Raw genomic sequence first — 20,483 nt, 5'->3', positions numbered from 1 at the left:
CACTTACATTAGCTGCTTGCTCTCACAGGAACATCTGTGTCTTCACTGAGTTCCAATCTATCACGCCTGTAGGTCGAACCAACACTCAATCCATGAATTAATAATAATGAGGCAGAAAGAATTTTCCTCCTCACATTGCCAAGGAAACCTCTCAGCCACAATTCAAACACAGGATGTGTTTTTAAAACATCTCCCAACTACTGGGAGATTAAGTCCATTTGAATAACCTTTGTCACAGACTGGAGACAGCTAGGGATAGTTATCTCCTCAAAAACAAAAACAAAAAAAAACAAACAAAAAAGTTCATTTAAGTATGAACTTTAGAGTCAAAAGATTATTTTTTAAAAAAAATCCATCTTCCATAGCCGAACAATATAATATAAAAAGAAAAAAAAAAAAAAGATCGAGAAAAAAATTTTTAAAAAACACACCAAAATTCAATAAGATCCAAGTTCTGGTCTTCAAGATTTCTTCACCTATTAAGAAAAAAACAGAAATCTTCCCCCATCTTTATTATCTGTATAAATAAAAGCATACTTGTATGTAAAAATATAAAGTGTTTTATGTACATGACATACATATATACTAACTGGCTTATACACACGTACACGCACACACACACACACAAATGTGTAGAAATAAAACATTTGGTTAAGTTTTCCCTTTTAAAATACACTACAAAAGACTTTAGATTTGGGTTCATTATAAAAGTAGTGAACTTACTCTTTTACCAAAGTATTACAAAACATATTAATGTTACACAAAATCTTGCCCAGCCCACAAAATAAAGATGAAGGGAAATCCTTAGACATATATCAATGTGTATAAATATGGATGCATGTATACCATTATCATCTTTTTCATCTTCAGGGAGTGTTTAACCAAAAAAGATAGAAACGTATAGTTACAGAGTAACTACAGAGTGGTGCAGCAAGCTGTAGAAGGCAGAGCAGCATTATAGCCATACTGAACTGGCACTGTCAAAACACAGAAAGCTTCTATTAAGGGAAGATTTTTTTTTCTGTTACAGTAACACCAGTGTCAACTGGCATGAAATTCAATATTGGCCCTGCAAAGGCTTGCTTATGCAGCCTAGTTTCAAATTCTTTACTAATGATGGCTACAACTAAAGACATTGTAATTAATTATCCATTTACTCCAGTTAGTAAAAGGGTAAACTTTTGAAGTTGAAATTTCATTCCACAATGGTACATTTACCATTAAAAAAAAAAACTGATTTGATACATAGAAATGAATTCTAAATTTTGAAACCAGCCCAGTAACAAAGCAATTTTGATGCTCATGTAATAGATACTACATTACTTCTAGGCTAAATCTTGCCAAATACTATCCAAGACAAAACTAAAATCAAAACTTAAAAAAAGTGGACACCTTTTACTCACACTTAATACTAGTCAATTTTCCAGGAAATTTTTGGGCAGGGAATATCCCCAAATCTAAAATGAAAAAAAGGAAAAATTGGGATCTTACATTAGTTATTCAGTCTGAAACTTTTAATAGACTTTTATTAAAAGTCATCATTTTCTGGCCTCCCACTCAATCACAGAAACATACTTTTGGAGTGGAAAGGGACCTTAAAAATCACTGAGATCAGTTCTCTCATTTTACCAGTGAGGAAATGATTCCTAACACATGAAAATATTGATTGCTTATTTTTAGTTAAGAATAGAGGTCAAAACAATTTCACAGTTGAGAGTACTGTTTTATGGATAATTCAGTATATTTTTAAAAGCATTTAAGATCACAATATCAGAAAAACATTCTTTGAAAAATGGATACTAGATTTGTCAAAGTATGCTCATGGCTGGGACTTTTAATTCCCATTCGATCTTTTCCAATTTTGTGAACTTTTTACTATGTCATTTACCCCATAATTAGGCAAAAGTACCTATACAATCTGTTTTTACACTGTTTTGTAAAGAATAAAAAGGTAATTCAAAGATTAAAAGTAATTTCCCTAATTGTTTTCTAATGTTTCTCTTTTATTTATATAGATCCAATCCTTTATAAATGGTAACTCGATAAATTGAAATTATTGAGCTGACCAGTATGAGGAGGCAATTAGAAATTTCCAATGTAAAAAAATTCTGTGAGTTTTGTTTTTGCCAAACTGTAAGGACAAATAGGATTTTTAAAGAAATAGAAAAATAGGGGCGGGGTTAGGAATATCAGCTTAGTATGCTTCCTCCCCCCTCAATATCATTGGTTTCAAAGCAATCAAACGTTCCACATTGGGAGAAATTTTTACTTAAAACCAATTAATTACTAGTTCAGTTTACCAGTCAGAAATAGCCCAAGGACTTTCAATGCTGCACTATATTTTTTAATTAAAAATATATCTTTTTCTCACATGGTATAAACAAAATTTCAAGTGACAGCCGCATTGAGTTAGTACTGTGAAATCATTCAAGCTAATCTTCACTTTGTCGACATTACCTCTAAGGAAGTTTCAGCCCTTTTTGTGTTTTCAGGTTTCCCCAGATTCATGTATAAAGAATATTAATTAGTTAAGTATATGTAACAACTATAGCAATTAGAATATAGTAACAGAGCAAGAAGTTGCCCATTTTAAATGGAGAAAGGAAAAAGAAATTAAGATAATATTTCTTTTTCATTGCTTCGAACAACTTCATTCTCAGGATCCCAGCTCAGAACCAACGTAGAATAATCATACTTAACATTTTTCAAGTTCATTTTCAGAAACATCAGCTGTTCTACATTGTCAAAGTCCAGGCTCATGATCTGTTTTGGGTGAAAGTGGCTATTTGCAGTAAAGATACATTCAGATTGCCAACTACACATAGGGCAGCTTAGATACTGAATGGCAACTTGGGTCAAAGCCGGCCATATGTTCACCTTTCTTTGCCAGTAAATCAAAGGGTCATCACCTCCTGAGATCTCCAAATACTTCTCTTTGAAGTATTCATCCACTACTGCTACAGCAGAAGGAAACATGAAACTTTTGCCTCCAACACTAATATTATCTGCAACTGAGCTATCAATGGACCCTGAACTGGAGGTGCCTTCTCTTGTAGATGAAGTAAATGAATCAGTTTCTACTATAGCTGAGGGACCAGAAGCTTCTGAAGTTGGAATATGGCAGACCTCTGGTGAAGATTCCATATAATTACAAACTTCTTCTGCAAGGATCTGCTTGTAAGTTTCTAAATTAGCACCTTGAGGGAAAAAGTCTTCCAAGCTATTTTTAAAGCATGGATCTAACAAAGCAGCCAAGATACAAGGCTTAGATTTTAGCATGGCACTTAGTAGGGCATCAGTTTCAAGTTTCAGAGATAAACTGTCCACCAGATTGAGGGCCTGTGTAATACCTCTGACTTGAAAATCCTCTCTGAGTTTCTGCAAGGAAAGGAGAAGATGATGGATTAGAGGTAGCACCTGATTCAATCCTGTGGTCTTTACACTCACTTTCTGCGTGGCCTCTTCAAATGGTTTAAGAATATCACAAACATAAGTCATTAGAGTCCACTGAAGAGAGGTGAGTACAACACCACTGGCTCTACCAAGACTATGGTGAACTGAGTAGCAATGTTCCAAGAGCCATTTTAACATATAAAAGGTAGAAATCCAATGGCCAGTTTCATCCTGCTTCAAATTCTTCCATGGAAGTTGGCGATCATTTTGGAACTCTTGCAGTATCTGACGAGCCTTGACTGAATGACTAAAATGATGACAGGTTTTCCTAGCTGCCACTAACATATTTTCAATGCTTTTGTGCTCACAGAAAAAATCCTGAATTACTATATTTAAACAATGCAGGAAGCATGGTACATGGGTAAAACCACCTTCTTTGATTGCATGTACCACATTAGAGGAATTGTCAGAAACAATGAAGCTGGGAATGAGGAAATTAGGAGAAAGCCACAGACCAATCTGGTCATTTAATTCCTGTAAAATGTTGGTTACCAAACAGTCTTTGGCCAAACCTGTTACACAAAGCACTGCCCATTTTCTAAAACTGGGGATCCAGCCATTATTGGAAGAAGGTGCAGTGTCCAAGGAGACCCAGTGTACAGTCACAATAAAATAGTCAGTGGATGGGTCATGGGTCCATATATCCACAGTTAAGTGGATCTTTTGGCTTTGAACATTCTCCAAAGTTAAAAAAATTTTTTCTCTGACCGAATCATATAATTGAGGTACAGCCTTAGTGAAGAAATAAGTCTCAGATGGTAACCTATAGTCAGGAGCCACAATCTGCATGAACCTCTGAAAGGCTGGGGTTGAGAAGTAGTTGTAAGGATGCATATCCTCCACAATCATTTGAATAATTGCCTGACTTATTTGACTGGAGACTGACTTTTCACAATATGTTGTTTCTCCTTCCTGGGCATGCATCAGAACATTTTGTTCTGCAACAGGAATAGGACTCTCAGATCTCCTATTTTCCATCTCCAACACAGGAGGTTCATCTGAATCAGAGTCACTAAGGTCTTCAGCTGTTAAATCTTGGCTGCCTGTAGATTTCTCTCCATGCAAAGTATCGCCCAAGGGATTTCTCTCAGTCTCAGCCTCATCTAATCCATTTCCAACTGTACCACTGTCTTTATTGGCAACAGCCCAGTGGATGGGATGTGTGGCCTGCAGGTGTCGTTGAAGTGTTGAAGTTCCTAGGTGAGAACCTGGCCTGCCCCGGCTCACACTTCTTTTACATATATTACACACAGCTCTTGAGATGTGCTGAGGATCAGTATAAAAAAAATTCCAAACTGCAGATGTCTTGGCTCTTGTTCCAGGAATTAAAGCATGCTTGACAATGTTACTTTTGATGAGAAATCTCCCCCTTTCCGCCCTCAAGGCATCAGATACTGATTTATCACGTTTCTTACTCACTCTATTATCATCTAATGGATCAGTAGGAATATATTCAAAGCTTCCATTGCTTCCAGCAGAAGAGGGAGATAAAGGTACATCTAAAGTGAAATCCTCCTCCCCACTAGTGACTCCAAATTTGTTGGCCCTTGTCCAGTGAGGTGAATGCCTTGCCTGCAGATGTCGTTGAAGAGTAGATGTCCCGAGGTGACTGCCGGGTTTACCCCTGCTAACACTTTTTTCACAGAGGTTACAAATAGCCCGCCAGGTGTACTGGGGGTCAACGTGAAAGAAGTGCCACACAATGGAGGTCTTGGCTCTGGTACTAGGTAAGTAGATCTGTTTTTCTATATTGCTCTCAAAAAGATGTTCTTCATCCTGCTCTGGGGCACTGGAAGCTAACAAAGCAGGGGCATCTGCAACAGGCCTCCCAGATCCCAAATCCTTACTAAACTTTTTCACAAGGATCAATTTCTTTCGCCGCCTTTTCCCCTTCAGTCGCAAACCCTTCTTTCTTTTCTTTTTAGCAGGCAATTTTGCCTCTCTATCCATTCCTTCTGCCACCATCTTTCTCTCTACCATATCTTCTTTATCTGTATTAGAATTAATAGGAACACAGCCCAGAATCCCAGCACCACTAAAAGTGCTGCATCTTCTGCCAGGAGAGAGTGAGGAAACTGGTACACTTAGGGTACATATACTCATTCTCTTTATGTCCCCAAAATTTGTACCAGAATCTGTTAGCAGGTTTAATACTCAAGCAGAAATACAGCTGTTCCTCTCTATTTGCATTACCTATTCTCCAATTTCTATGGGGAATCAAATTCCCTTTGGACCAGTGACTTCCAAGCCAGGTTATTTTTGGAGGAAAAGTGACAGCAATAGAGAACATTCCCAAAATCTTTCTCAGAGGGCTTCAAGATCCTTTCCAACTTTCTGAGTTCTGAATTCAAATCGTCCAATCTCCTCATGTTACAGAAAAAAGAACTGAGGCCCATTTTCCCAGAGTCATAAAGTTGCTCAATACCAGCTAGATGCCAGGTTTTCCAAATCCCTTGTTCATGTTCTTTCTGCTTCATCAAGAACTATATCTGCTTGAAATGCCTTCAGCTTTTAAAATATATATTTTTATGATGTCTCACAATAGCAACATCAATTTTCATTAATTCTGAAATTAATTTTCAGGACATTTCATTTAAACAAAAACATAGTGCATCATTTCAACATTGATTATTTAGGACTGTGAATTGTCAATACAACCCCAAAAGTCAATTCTGGACTGCTAAATCAGACTCCACATACTGGTCATTAACAACAAATTCTAATTGACCCCTCTCAGCTCTAACTACAAGTAACAGTTTTTAAAAATGTGGGTGGCTAAAGAAGTGCTTTATGAGTGAAATTAAAATCAAGGTCACAAAAACGCTTTTAATTTACTGTGTGTATCGAGAATTAATCCAAGTGTAGTTTTCAGACATTTTTAGGCTGGAGAAGCTTTACGGCCTGTAAATGAGTAACTCATAAGCTGGACTGTGAATCAACAGCAAAAATTGAAATGAGCTTTAAACCACTTCCATACCTTCTCAGTTGATCCTTCCCCTTCCCCCAATACCTACATACATTTACCCTAAAAAGCATCGCTAGTTCACTATTTCCACAGCCTCTCAAGGTCCAGAACCAAGGCCTGGAAGATGTCAATGATATGGGCCTTCCCCACAGAAATCCGCACCGATTACGGGAGTTTAGGGGGTGTTCTTCATTACGGTTTCATCAATCCCACAAGGAGAAGTGTCCCTGTTGCTCTTGACTCCGATGCTGAGGGCTGGGGGTGGGAGTATAATTAAGGTAGGGAAGGGGTGAGGATACCGGAATAAGGTAGGTAGCTTTCTGCATGTGGAGTTTGAGAAAACCTCCAAAGTAGTGGGACCCTGGAGAGGAATGAGAGTATGTAAATTCAGCTCCTCGCACTCACGTTAATTTAAGCAGTGGGGGTTCGCTAAACTAGGGAAAGTATGGCCCCGAAGAAAGCGATCTAGTGTCAGTTCTGGCTCCGGGAGTCGAGGAGCAAGTCGGCTTGCTAGGGCTGCTCTGGGTTCCTAGTTTTGCCAACACCGGATGTGGGGGAGGGGACGAAGGTTGGCTGGAAAGGGAGCAGGCGCGGTGGGGGTGGGGCGAGGTGGGCTGTGGTGGAGGTGGGGTGGACGGGAACACTGGGAGTCCGGGGTTCCCCGCCCGCCCCGATGAGGGCAGCGGCCAGAGTGGGGGAAGGGTAAGAGAAGGGTTTTCGTTACGGCGGGGTCAAAAGACCCGCTGTGACTTCCCGGGCTAGGCAGCGACCCAGGGGCGAGGGGAGGCCGCAGCCACTCCCCTCGCCCACTCTCCAACCTCCCAGCCCCAAGCCACCAGGGAATCAAAAAACGGGTCTAGTTACCAGAGAACAGAAACTTTACCGAACCGAGGACACTCTCCCCGACTCCCGCTTGTACCACGTCTTTCTTCTTTCTTAGCCGTTAGCCTCCGCCGTCCTCACAGCAGCAACACCAGCAGAAATCCGAGACTGCCAGCGTCAAAGATGGCGCCCGGCTACAAGCTCAGCTCTAAGACCGGGCGGTAAAAGTGCCAGCACGACGCAATCACAAGGATTCTGGGAGACGTAGTTCCTTTATGAGGAAATGCTAAGATGGCGGCCCTGGTCACAGTGTGACGTGAGAGGGGAGTTGCTAGGCAACCTTCCTTTCCAAAGAATGCGTTTTATTAAGGTAACGGTTTTATTGAAACCATCTTTAATTTTCTAAAGTTTTTTTTAATCAAATGAGGTAGTAAGCAAGAAAGCCAGGAGAACTGTCGGACAGTAGGCGCTCAGTTTTTTCTTACCAAAAGTATTTGCTTAATCGTCCCAACTGTGTGGACATCTAGTTTAGAAATAAACTACTTTTCCCATTCAGTGTTGATGGAGTTGTGCATTTGTTTTTATTTGGGGAGTTGCAGTTCTTAAAACAAATTTTTGTATTGGAAAACCAATTCATGCTCACCAAAAAGTTCGTGAGGGTTGGGGGATAAAAAGAAAGAATTTTGATTTGAGCTTTGAAATTTTATTTGAATTGATGAGCTTTGGCCTCCTCAATTATTAATGTTAGCCTGTATTTTCCCATTTGAATGTTTTTACCTTTTTTCCTATGACCATGAAAGTGATACATATGAGTGTTTTTTTAAATGTAATTAATACAGATATATGGAATAGAAAGTTTAAATCTCTATTAATCTAATTTCCGAGAAATAATTTCTCATTAACTTAACATATATTCTTTCTGTTTTGTAGTCAAATATACTTAAGTAGATTACACTGATAAATTAGGAGCCTAAAATGCCTAGAGTTAGAAGCTCAACAGAACTTGCTTCGGTGGCAACATTTTACTGAACTCCAAAGTACACAGTTCTGCTACTAAGAAAGGATACACTTGATGGTAAAGCAAATGGGACTCTGGGTACCTTCTATTTGCTCTTGGGCATTTTCTGCCACTTACCAGCTTGGTAAAGGAGTCCAGCCAGCCCACAATGGGGTCCTGAGTCTCCTCACACTTGGGCTTTGATCTTCTTTCAAGGTAAGAAGTCACAGCATTGGAATTCTAGACTCAGTTCCTACCTTACATGTCAACACTCTGTGGTTGCCATGTCAACCAGACTTGACAGGCAGGCTCCTGGTGACCAGTTTCTTTCGGTGCCACACCACCTTTATTTTTTCAGTTTAACACAAAGCTTCCCAAACAGTTGAAGGGGTTTCCAGCCTAGGTTTTTGCAAGCTGCAGTCTGACTAGTATGCTACATATAGTTATATCATATTTCATCATTTCTAAGGCATTGTAAAATGTATCTCATTTCACAGACTTCTGAAAGAAAATAAAACTCTGCAACTGAACTCTGACAGGCCATTGATCAGAGATGGTAGATTTGGGAAGGATGTATATCTTAGAATGAATGAAATATAGTTTCCACTAGTTTCTCCCAAGGGGGGAAAGAAAAATAGTAGAGTCGAATGGATATTGAAGAGAAGTTAAAAGCCTGGGGCTATTTAAAAGAGGGAGAACTAATCAGGTGGTCCTCTGAAGGCCAGGGTACAGTCCATGTGAGGATTCACCCCTCTCCCAAATATACACAAATAGAATTCTCAGAGGGTGGATGTGGGCCTTGTATGTTATGAGGGGGTCAAGTATGTTTCCAGATCAAGGGCACAGATTCCTCTTACTCAAACCCCACTTTGAATCTAAATTAATTTTAACAGTCTCTAGACCTCTTCAGTAAGTAACTGACAAAAGATTTTAGACTAGTATGACAGCAAAGGTTTTATAGACCCCACTAGAAAAAGAATGCACAATTATTGAGGCAAAATTGATTCAAAAGTACTAGGAAAGAAAATCACAATAAATTATACATTAAAAAACACAACTTTGTACCACATACATTACAAACTCAAAAAAGTCATAATGTTTTTACTAATAAATTTATATTTTTCTATATTGTTAGCTGCATATGCTATGATTGCTTATTCATATGACAACAATTTTGTAATACTTTCTATAAAGAGAATAAAATAAATCACTCTTTGGCATCTTTAATAAAAACAATTTTCTCAATGATACTTTAGAAAAGTTTCCATTTCACAATTTATTAGTAATGCCTTAAAATTATAGAATTATTGCCAAATTTAGGGAAATCTATCAAGTTACATACAAATACAAGCACTAGGACATTATTGAATTATTGAATATATTCTTGGCCAGGAGAGAACTGCTATTTTTACTAGATGTGTTAGTTATGTGTTTTTTTGGACTATAAGGCACACCTTTCCCCCAAATTTGGGAGAAAAATTGGGGGTGTGTCTTATAGTCCGAATGTAGCTTTACATTTACATTAGTAAAATATGTTACTTATGTTATTAAATATTTTACCACATTTTTTGCTTCAAAAAATTTTTCCCTCTTTTCCTTCTCTAAAACCTAGTTGCATCTTATGGTCCAAAAAATATGGTATCTATTGCTATGTAATACCCCCGAATTTAGTGGCATAAAACAACAAACCATATCTCACAGTTTCTGTGGAACAGGAATTCAGGAGCAGTTTCGCTGGTGGTCTTTTATGAGGTTGTAATCAAGTTGTTGGCCAGGTCTACAAGTCATCTGAAGGCTTGACTGGAGCTAGAGGATCGTTTTCCAACCTCACTCTAGCAGCTATTAACAAGGGACGTCAGTTTCTCTCCAGGTGGCCTGTTCCTGGGGCTGCTCAGGATATGAGCAGCTAGCTGAATTCTTCCAGAACTAAAGAGAGGGAATGAGGGAGAGAGAAAGAAGGAGAAAAAGAGAGAGACCAAGACGAAAACTGTAAGTACAATGTGTTTCATGATCTAGCTTTGGAAGTGACATACGCCATCACTTATTCTGTTATTCACACAGATCAACCCTGACATAATGTGGGAGAGACTAAGGAGGCAGAGATCATTGAGGTCTTGCTACCATACCAGGTAGCTTGCTACCATACCAGGTGTTAGTAATAACTGGATCCTCCACTTAAAACTTTATATATGCACCCTGGCTGGTGTGGCTCAGTGGACTGAGTGCCAGCCTGCGAACCAAAGGGTCATTGGTTCGATTCCCAGTCAGGGTACATGCCTAGGTTCCGGGCCAGGTCCCCACTAGGTGGCATCCTAGAGGCAACCACACATTGATGTTTCTGTCCCTCTCTTTCTCCCTTCCCCTCTGCCTAAAAATAAATAAATCTTTAAAAAAAATTTATACATGTGATAATTGGAAGAATTTTCTGAGAACTAGCTTCTGGCTCTAAACATTTCAAACCTGGTTTCTTCATGATCTACATGCCACTTATATCAAGATATGACCTCTGGCCCTACAACTTTGGGTCATAATATCAGATGAGTGCACCCAATAGGTAACAGGGATATTCTTTTTTTTTATTTTAAATTTTTTTAAAAATTTTACTTATTTTTAGAGAAAGAGGAGGGAAGGAGAAACAGAGGAAGGGAAACATCAATGTGTAGTTCCCTTTCATGCACCCTCCACTGGGGACCTGGCCTGCAACCCAGGCATGAGCCCCAACTGGGAATCAAACCAGCGACCCTTTGGTTCACAGGCCCACACTCAATCCACTGAGCTATACCAGCCAGGGCTTTATTTTAAAATTTAAAACAATTGATTTTAGAAAGAGAGAGAAAGGAAGGGAGAGAGGGATACATCACATCGTTGTTCCACTTATTCATGCATTTATTGGTTATTTCTTGTATGTGCCCTGACTGGGGATCAAATCTGCAGCCTTGGTATATAGGGATAACACTCTAACCAACTGAGCTAGTCGGCCAGGGGTATACCCAACAGGGGTATTCTTGAAAGCCATTTCTATACCTGCATGTATAACACTAATAACTATAATGAAAATGACTGTAGGCCTTACGCAGCTAGCTCAATTAGTTAGAACATCATCCTGATACACCCAAGGTTGTAGGTTCTATCTCAAATGAGGGCACGTACAACAATCAGCCAATTAATGCACAAATAAATGGAAAAACAAAGCGGTATTTCTGTCTCTCACACTATTCTTTTTTTTATTTCAAATTTTAAAAAAAATTTTACTTATTTTTAAAAAAAGTTGATTGTAAATCTCATAAATTTAACTTAATAATTACATCCCAATTCAATTTCCTCTTAGACCCCCAAAATGCCCAACAAGTGGAAGATATTGGAGAGAGTCTGTATGAAAAAACAAAAACACATGACTCTTAAGCATTTGTTATTAAAATGTCTTTTGCAAGTTTTATAGTGACCACATGAGCACATTACTATAGTCCTGCCCAGAGTCTTGAAGAAAGCTTCTGTAAGTAAGGGGCCCTGAACATTGAGCTTAATTAGCTTCATGGTAAATCCTTATCTCTTCGTGTAGCAGTACTGTTGTGACTGGAGTCATAGGATCGGCATTCAAATCCTAACCTATCCCTCACTCTGAAGCTCTAGCCAACTCTGTGTGTTCCATAGGTTGGGAGTAGCCTCAGTTTTTACTTTCTTGCATTAGAACATAGTGTGAAAAAGTAACTGCCACATGAGCAGATAGTCTCTTCTCCAATCCACTGTCCATCACTGCTATCCATCATCCTTCCTCTTTTTCTTTTTGCCTTTGGGTCTCAGTTGTCCAATATGAGTGAGGAAATTGGGACCAACAGAGTCTTCCAGCAAGAAGCTTTGTATGGGAGTCACAAACACCTACTAACTACAATGGATAAATTTCAAACTTCTTGCTCTAGCTGCAGGACCTGGGCTGGTATCACTGAAGTCAACCTTCCTCGTGCTGCCTGTCTACTCCCAATGCTTTCTTAGGCTATTTGATTTCCTCACATAGAATATTTTTTTCTTGGTATTTCATTTTGGAATGAGCTAACTGTAGTTTTGTTGGGTGTTAGGTTAACTAAGAAAAGGCAGACTGGGTTTTCATTATCAACATCATTATCATTTACCTTACACTAAATATTCTGTGTTTAGGTCATTGTGCTAGGCATTGTGGGGATTCTGAAATAGGCATGATATGGGGAGCTTTCTGGAAGACATGATGAATATAAATATGAATAGCCACCAGCTAGTGTACACCAAGTGTCCAACCATAGTTTAGACCTGGGGTTACAAACTCAAATGCTTACATAAGCCAGGCACATGTGTGTATGAGTATGGTGAGCCAGGTGTAAGAATAAAACTTGAGTGCATACCCTAACTATAGGGCTAGCCATTATCAACTCCAGCCCATTTTTGCTAGGAGGGAATGTAGACTGAGTGTTAATACATCTTCCAATTTTTCAAGAGAAGCTATAAATTCAGACTTTTTTTAATGTCCAAATTTCTGATTTGTAAGTTTGGAAGCTAACTGAAAACAAACCTTAAAAAATCACCTTGTAGACTGGCCTGCGACCTCCACTTTAGGTCCAGGAGAGTTAGAGAGGAAAAGGCAGCCATAGAAAAGTACAGTTGCAGGAAATATAGTATTTTTTGAAGGGAGGAAGACTTAAATTGACCTCAAGTAGAACAGAGGTGAGAGGCTAAGTGAAGACAAGGGAAAAAGCTATGTTAGGGAGACCACTAAAGGAGTGAGGAGAGAAATTCAGACAGGGAAGGGTCCATAGGTTATGGAAAGAGTAAATATAAAAGTGGATTGGAGCAAGATTATGAAGGGCCTTGAATGTTAGGAAGGCATTTGAATAATATTTCAGGGACAATAAGGATTCCTTGAAGGCTTTTAAATAGGACAAAAAGGTAAAGGATGTGATATTTGCAAAGCTGTGTTTCAGAAAGCCTGAACTAGAGGTAATGTTGAGCAGGAGTGATCACAGTGAAGAGTCAATGGAGGCGTGAAAGAGTGACCCCTTCTAGATTCTACCTATTATCCCTGTGGCTCCTGTATTTTTAACTTATCTGACGCTGGTTGTTTTTCAAAGCCTAGTAACATACATGACCCCACCAATCCCCCACCCCCTGCCACCATCAATTAAAAAAAAGGTGGGGGAAACATTATTATCAATTCCTTGTTTCCCATCCAATTTCCCAACTTATTTTCATTGCCAAGTTCATTGACTACTTTGTTACCTCACGTGTACTCTTCAATATATTTCATTTGGATTTATGTCCTCATGGCTTCTCTGAAATTACTGTGGTAGGGGCATTAGTTTTAAATTGGATAGATTGGCTCTCTGTTCCTCCTATTCAACAGACTGCCACCATCTTCCTACACAGTGCCATCTGCAACCATGAGACATGATGGTGGAGGTCAAAGTGAATGGATTTGGCTTTATTGGGTGCCTGGTCAACAGAGCTGTTTTTAATTCTGGCAGAGTGGACATTGTCACCCTCATTGACCACTTCATTGACTTCAACTACATGGTGTACATGTTCCAGTATGATTCTACTCATGGCAAATTGAAAGGCACAGTCAAGGCTGACATTCTCAGCCTTGGAGATTGTCAGCAATGGAAAGTCCATCTCTGTCTACCAGAAGCTAGATCCCACCAACATCAAATGGGGGGACTCTGGGGCTAAATATGTTGTGGAGTCCACTGATGTCTTCACTACCATGGAGAGGCTGGGGCTCACTTGAAATGTGAAGCTAAGATGGTCATCATCTCTGCCCCTTCTACAGATGCACCCATGTTTGAGATGGGTATGAACCATGACAAGCATGACATCTCTCTCAAGATTGTCAGCAATGCCTCCTGCACCAGCCAAGGTCATCCATGACAGTGTAGGCATCGAGGAGGGACTCATAACAATAGTCCAGCTATCACTGCCAACCAGGAGACTGTGGATGGCTCTGCTGGGAAGCTGTGCTGTGATAGCCGAGGGGCTGCCTAGAACACCATCCCTGCTTCTACTGGTGCTTCCAAGTCTGTCCCTGAGCGAGCACTAGTAACATACATGACCCTATCCCCCACCCACCCCCAAGGCGTGCACTCAGTCATCCCTGAGCTGAATGGGAAGCTCACTAGCAGGGCCTTTGGTGTCCCCACCTGCAATGTATTAGTTGTGGATCTGAACTGCCACCTGGAGAAAACTATCAAATACAATAACATCAAGAAGGTGGTGAAGCAGGCATCAGAGGGCCCCCTCAAGAGCATCCTGGGCTATATTGAGAACCAGGTGGTCTCCTGAGAATTTAGCAGTGACACCACTCCTCTACCTTCAATGCTGGAGCTGGCATCACCCTCAATGACCACTTTGTCAAACTCATTTCCTGGTAGGATAATGAATTTGGCTACAGCAACAGGGTGGTGGACCTTATGGTCCACATGGCCTCCAAGGAGTAAGAGCCTCCTGGACCAACAGCCCTAGTGAGAGGAAAAGAGACCCTCAACTGCTGGGGAGTCCTTGCTCCAAATCAATCCCCCAACACACTGAGAATCTCCTGAGTTCCACAGTGTTCAACTCAGACCTCCTGAAGAAAAGGAGGGGCTTAGGGAGCCCTACCTTGTCATGCACCATCAATAAAGTTCACTGTACCCAACCAAAAATAAAAATAAAAATAAATTAGATCCTATTCAGTGCATATTTTCCCTCTTATTATTATCCAGCATTTATCGATAATTTATTATGTGTGAGGCTTTGTGCTAATAGCTTTATGTACATTTTCCAATTGAATCCTCACAGTAACTCTATTAGATAATATTATTAACCTCTTTTTACAAATGCTTACAAAGTTTTAGTGATGTGCCCAAGGTGTCATTGGTGAAAGTGGCAAAATCAGCCCCTGGCTGGTGTAGCTCAGTGGATTGAGCGCAGGCTGGGAACCAAAGTGTCCCAGGTTTGATTCCCAGCCAGGGTACATTCCTGGGTTGCAGGCCATAACCCCAGCAACCGCACATTGATGTTTCTCTCTCTCTCTCCCCCCACCCTTCCCTCTCTAAAAATAAATAAATAAATAAAATCTTTAAAAAAAAAAGAAAGAAAGTGGGAAAATCAGGATTCACACCCAGGTCTCTGTAACTCCAAATCATGATGTAATCATTGGCCCTTATTCACCATTTTCTGTTCCTTTAAACTCCCCCTCTCATGGTTCAAGTACAAAATTCTATCTTAGTTTCTTTTCAAATTCTCTGGCTGCCAGTTTTCTAGTTCCTTTGCAGGTTTTCTTTCTCTATCATTAACTTTTTTCATGTTCCCCAGGATTCTCTCCTCAGCCTTCATTGTGTCACACACTACATTCTCTTCCTGGGTTATTTCATCCATTTCCTTGGTTTCCAACTATCAATTAATTATATGTGATGACTCTCAGATGTGCTTGTCTTCCAGATTTCTGTCCAACTGAGTATAGGAATCTTCAGTTGGATGTTTCAAAACTACTTTATTTTTTTTAGATTAAAAAAAATTTTAGAGAGAGAGGAAGGGAGGGAGAAAGAGGGCAAGAAATATCAAATGGTTGCTTCTCACACACCAGCTGGGGACCTGGCCCACAACTCAGGCATGTGCCCTGACTGGGAATCAAACCAGCAACCTTTTGGTTCACAAGTTGACACTTAATCCATTGAGCTACACCAGCCAGGGCCAGAACTACTTTAAATTCCATATACCAAAAACGGAAATTATCACTCTGTCCCCACCAGCTCTTCTCCTGAAGTCTTCATCTCAGTGAACAGTGCCACCCACCATCTACCCATTTACTGAGGTTAGAAATCTGGAAGTAATGAGGAGTCCTCTTTTCCCCCACACATCCCATCTTCAAGTGCTTATAAAATCCTACTGACTTTACCTCTTAGATATTTCTTGAATCTACACTTTTGTTTCCTGTTCCCATTGCTTCTGCTTAGTTTGAGTCCTTTACCACTTGCTGCTCATCTTTCAGATTGCTGCCACTTTGGTTTTGCTGCCTCTCCATCTTTCCTTCTATTTAGTTTACCTTATGAACTGCACAAAATTTCTCTTTCTACAATAATCTAAACACCACACATACACACATATACACATACACACATATACACATATACACATATATACATATACACATGCTTATGCATTAAAGTTTTTCTAGAGAATTTATTAACAGTGGTTACCTGAGGGGAGAGGAGCTAGATGTCTGAGGTGGAAAGAAGACTTTTTTTTTTAAGATTTTATTTATTTAATTTTAGAGAGGGAAGGGAGGGAGATAGAGAGAGAGGTAGAAACATCAATGTGCAGTTGCTGGGGGTCATGGCCTGCAACCCAGGCCTGTACCCTGACTGGGAATCGAACCTGTGACACTTTGGTTCCCAGCCCACGCTCAATCCACTGAGCTATGCCAGCCAGGGTGAAAGAAGACTTTTTATTGTACATTTTTTGTACTGAGCCAAATATGTGTTACTTTTATTACATAAAAGCTAATTTTTAAAGAGACATCTCTACACTTGGACCCAGAAATTACACATCTAGAAACTTATCCTGTATTTGTACTCATACATGAGCAAAAATGACTTACATACATGGATATGATGTAACCTAAATGCCTGTAAATGCTATAATGATAGATATAAAAGAGTATAGCCATACCATAAAGTTTATGCTGTCCTGAAGAAGAATGGTGTGCTTTGTACTATGTACCTCTGTGTATTAATATGTGTGATCATTATAAAAGGTTATCATTTTAATATAATAGAACCATCTCTAGAAGAGTTTAGAAGAGACCTGAACAATGAGGATTGAGAAGTGAATCCTGGGGAACAGAACATGCAAAGGGACTAGAGAACTGGCAGCCAGAGAATTTGAAAGGAAACTAAGGTAAAATTTTGTCCTTGAACCAGGGGAGTGTTACTGTATGGGCACTGGCCTGCAGTGTGTGGGTTCTTGACTTTGTGTAGGAAAGATTTCACAACACGAGTCCAGGTAATTTTGACAGTACATTTATTAAGGCTGGAGAGAATGCAACAAAGGAAAGACTTAACATAGAAGAAGTAACAGGAGAGAGCCTAGGTGGTGCTCTGTTTTGGCTCCCTAGAAACATTACAGGAAACAACTGAGCCAAGGCAGGCCTGATGTTAGCTCACTGGGAAGTAAGGGTTACAGAGACAGAATTGAGCCAAGGTGGGACTGCTTATAACTCAATAGGAAGTCAGAGATAAAGGGGGCCCTGGAGACAGGATCAGGGGATAAGCCTGAGTTGAGCTGCCACTGCCCACTACTCCCCTGGCTGCAAGTCTCCTTGGGACCATTAGAGTTTAGGAGGAAATAAAAAGTTCATATCTGAGAAGGAGCACAGGCAAGTTCTGGGGTGAGCTGCACAGGGTCTGTCCTGAGGGCTTTTTGTCTTTTCTCTGTGACTAAGAATATGAAGGGTAAATTTCAGCAGAATATATATCAGCTTTCCAGGTGCATTTTTAATATGCTGATGCATCAAAATGAGTGCATGGGTGGGATAAGGAATTGGGAGTTTTCTTTGGTCTGCTATACTGTTTTACTTTTATCTTGAGTCTGTCTGGCTTTTAACGAGGTTTTTGTTATTTGTTTCCATGACTTGTTTGTCCTTGGGTTTGGGTGGCACAGATGGTGTTAACTGGGTCTCTTTTTTCTCTCTCCCAGACCAGGGAGATTTCAGCCATGTGTTCTTTGGTTAGGGAAGAGAGGTATAAACCATTTACTCTCAAGTGTTCTTGGTTAAGGGTAATAAGTTCTTGTAATTCACCAGCTGGCTATAAGTTGCTCGAACCATTTGGCCTTGTATAATTTTCTTGTCTCAGTTTTCCCATTCCACTTGCGCAGGAATTTTCCTAGCTTCTTACTATCCTCTCTCAGGAAGGGGAGTTTAAAGAAACAGAAAATGGTGGATAAGGGCCAATGATTGCATCATGGTTTGGGGTTGCACAGACCTGGGCATGAATCTTGACTTTGCCGCTTTCACCAATGACACCTTGGGCACATCACTAGAACTTTACAAGCATTTGTAAAAAGAGGTTAATAATATTATCTAATAGAGTTGCTGTGAGGATTCAATTGGATGATGTATATAAAGTTATTAGCACAAAGCCTGGCACATAGTAAAATATTGATAAATGCTAGTTGATAATAAGAGGACAGATAAGCACTGAAAAGGATCCAGCCAATTTAAAACTAATGCCCCTACAACAGTAATTTCAGGAAGCCATGAGGACACAAATCCAAATGAAATATATTTAAGAGTACATGTGAGGTGAACAAGTAGCCAAGGAACTTGGCAATGAAGATAAGTTGGGAAATTAGGTGTGCCACATAAAGCTATATCACTGCTGAAAACAAGGGAAAATTATTGAAAGCAGGTAGAGGAAGTGAATGTAGGGGAAACAGAGGTGAACAATGCTTTCAATGACAAAAGATTTGCGTTGGAAAACATGGAAGTCAGAAAACAGTGGAATGAAATCTTTAAAGTGCTAAAAGAAAACATCTGTCAACCCAGAACTCTATATCCAGCAAAAATATTCTTTAAGAATGAAAGGTAATAAAGTCATTCTCAAATCAAAGACAACTAAGAGACTATGTCATTAACACATCTGTTCTAAGAGAATTGCTAAAGGAAGTTCTTCAGGCTGAAGGGATATAATACTAGAGGGAAACTTGGAATTTTAGGAATAAAAGAATAGTAATAAAAGTGTTAAATATCTAGGTAAACATAAAGGTCTATTTTTCTTCTCTCAAGGTTCCTTTAAATATGTGTGACTAAGTGAGTCCTGGCTAGTGTGGCTCAGTGACTTGATGTTTCTCTCCCTCTCTTTCTCCTTCCCTTCCCCTCTCTCTAAAAACAAATAAATAAAACCTTTAAAAATAAATATATGTGAGTGAGTGAAAGCAAAAATTATATCACTGGAGTTTTCAAATGTACATGTAATATATACAATAGCTATACTATAAAGGAGGAAGGGTAAAGAGGCTGATATAGTTAAATGCTTCTACCTATTACTTGAGGTAGTAAAATATTAACTCTGAGTGAATTGTGAAAAGTTAGTTATATACACTGGATTTTCTAGGCAACCCCTATAATGATGATCCAAAGAGATATAGGCAAAAAGCTAATAGATAAGTTAAAATGGAATAATTTAAAAATTCAAATAAAAGGACTTCTGGCCAAGATGGAGGCATAGGTAGACACACAACCAAGATAGGGACAACAACAATTTAGGAATAGAATAACAACCAGAACTGACAGAAAATTAAACTGTATGGAAGTCCACCAAGGAGTTAAAATAGACAGATTCATCCAGATCGGTAGGAGGAGTGGAGTCGGGAAGCCGGGCAGAGATGGGTCTCGGCACGAAGAGCATTGGGACTGGTGCGTAAGACCAAAGTGGGCAGACCCTGGGCGCGGGGTGGCAACCAGCAGACCCAGTGAGGCGGCAATTGTGAAGCAAGGCACTGTGTGCAACCCAGGATCCCAGTGCTGAGAAATAGAGCTTTGGGGCACTGATTGAAAACACCTCTGGGGGTTGAGGTTCAGGGAGAGACTCCCAGCCTCACAGGAGAGGTCCTTGGAAAGTCCCACAGGGTGCACGAGCCCACCCACATGGGAATCAGCACCAGAAAGGCCCAGTTTGCTTGGGGGAAGCGGTGGAAGGGACTGAAACAGGCAGAGTAGAGCAAGTGCCATTGTTCCCTCTCGGACCCCGTCCCCACTTACAGCATCACGACCCAGTGACTGGGGTGCCCCACCCTGGTGAACACCTAAGGCTCTGCCCCTTACTATGTAACAGGCGAGACCAGATGAAAAAAAAAAAGAGATGGCTCAAACAGAAGAACAAATGAAAGCCCCAGAACCCATCCTTTTAAGCGACTGAGAGATAGCCAACCTATTAGATGCACAGTTCAAAACACTGGTGATCAGGAAGCTCACAGAATTGGTTGATTTTGGTCACAAATTAAATGAAAAAATGAAGGCTACAATAAGTGAAATGAAGAAAAATACACAGGGAACCAATAGTGATAGAAAGGAAACTGGGTCTCACATCAATGGAGTGGACCAGAAGGAAGAAAGAAACAACCAAACAGAAAAGAATGAAGAAATAAGAATTTTAAAAAAGGAGGAGAGGCTTAGGAACCTCTGGGACATCTTTAAACATTCCAACATCCGAATTATAGGGATACCAGAAGGAGAAGAGGAAGAGC

At 40.0% G+C, this 20,483-nt stretch overlaps 2 protein-coding genes and 1 pseudogene across 8 annotated transcripts in view; 1 reads left to right on the top strand and 2 right to left on the bottom strand.

Annotated features, from left to right (window-relative positions):
• ZC3H11A (zinc finger CCCH-type containing 11A) overlaps positions 1 to 7,416 on the bottom strand; it is a 42,381-nt gene extending 34,965 nt beyond the window's left edge. Inside the window, exons 1-3 of one of the 7 annotated variants that reach the window (XM_045841496.1) lie at positions 7,283 to 7,416; positions 1,393 to 1,457; positions 8 to 517 (exon numbers count right to left, since the gene is read on the bottom strand). The gene's annotated coding sequence lies outside the window, so the exon portion shown is untranslated. Of the gene's footprint in view, positions 1 to 7; positions 1,458 to 7,282 lie in introns of all 7 variants that reach the window. The other 6 variants (XM_045841495.1, XM_045841497.1, XM_045841499.1 and 3 more) reach the window with 6 other exon arrangements.
• On the bottom strand, positions 1,472 to 7,381 carry ZBED6 (zinc finger BED-type containing 6). Its single transcript, XM_045841493.1, has 2 exons — positions 7,302 to 7,381; positions 1,472 to 6,779 (listed from the first exon to the last, which is right to left on the bottom strand). The coding sequence occupies exon 2, from the start codon at positions 5,554 to 5,556 to the stop codon at positions 2,614 to 2,616; it is 2,943 nt and encodes a 980-aa protein (XP_045697449.1). The 5' UTR covers positions 5,557 to 6,779; positions 7,302 to 7,381; the 3' UTR covers positions 1,472 to 2,613.
• Positions 7,417 to 13,652: 6,236 nt separating the features above from the next.
• Positions 13,653 to 14,695, top strand: LOC123820633 (annotated as a pseudogene).
• The last annotated feature ends 5,788 nt before the right edge of the window (positions 14,696 to 20,483 follow it).

Source organism: Phyllostomus hastatus, unplaced genomic scaffold, assembly GCF_019186645.2.
Source record: "Phyllostomus hastatus isolate PE091 unplaced genomic scaffold, TTU_PhHast_1.1 phas_contig_36, whole genome shotgun sequence".
Taxonomy (NCBI): Eukaryota; Metazoa; Chordata; class Mammalia; order Chiroptera; family Phyllostomidae; genus Phyllostomus; species Phyllostomus hastatus.
Note: the sequence above shows the minus strand (reverse complement) of the source record. Positions and strands in the feature narration are given on the sequence as shown.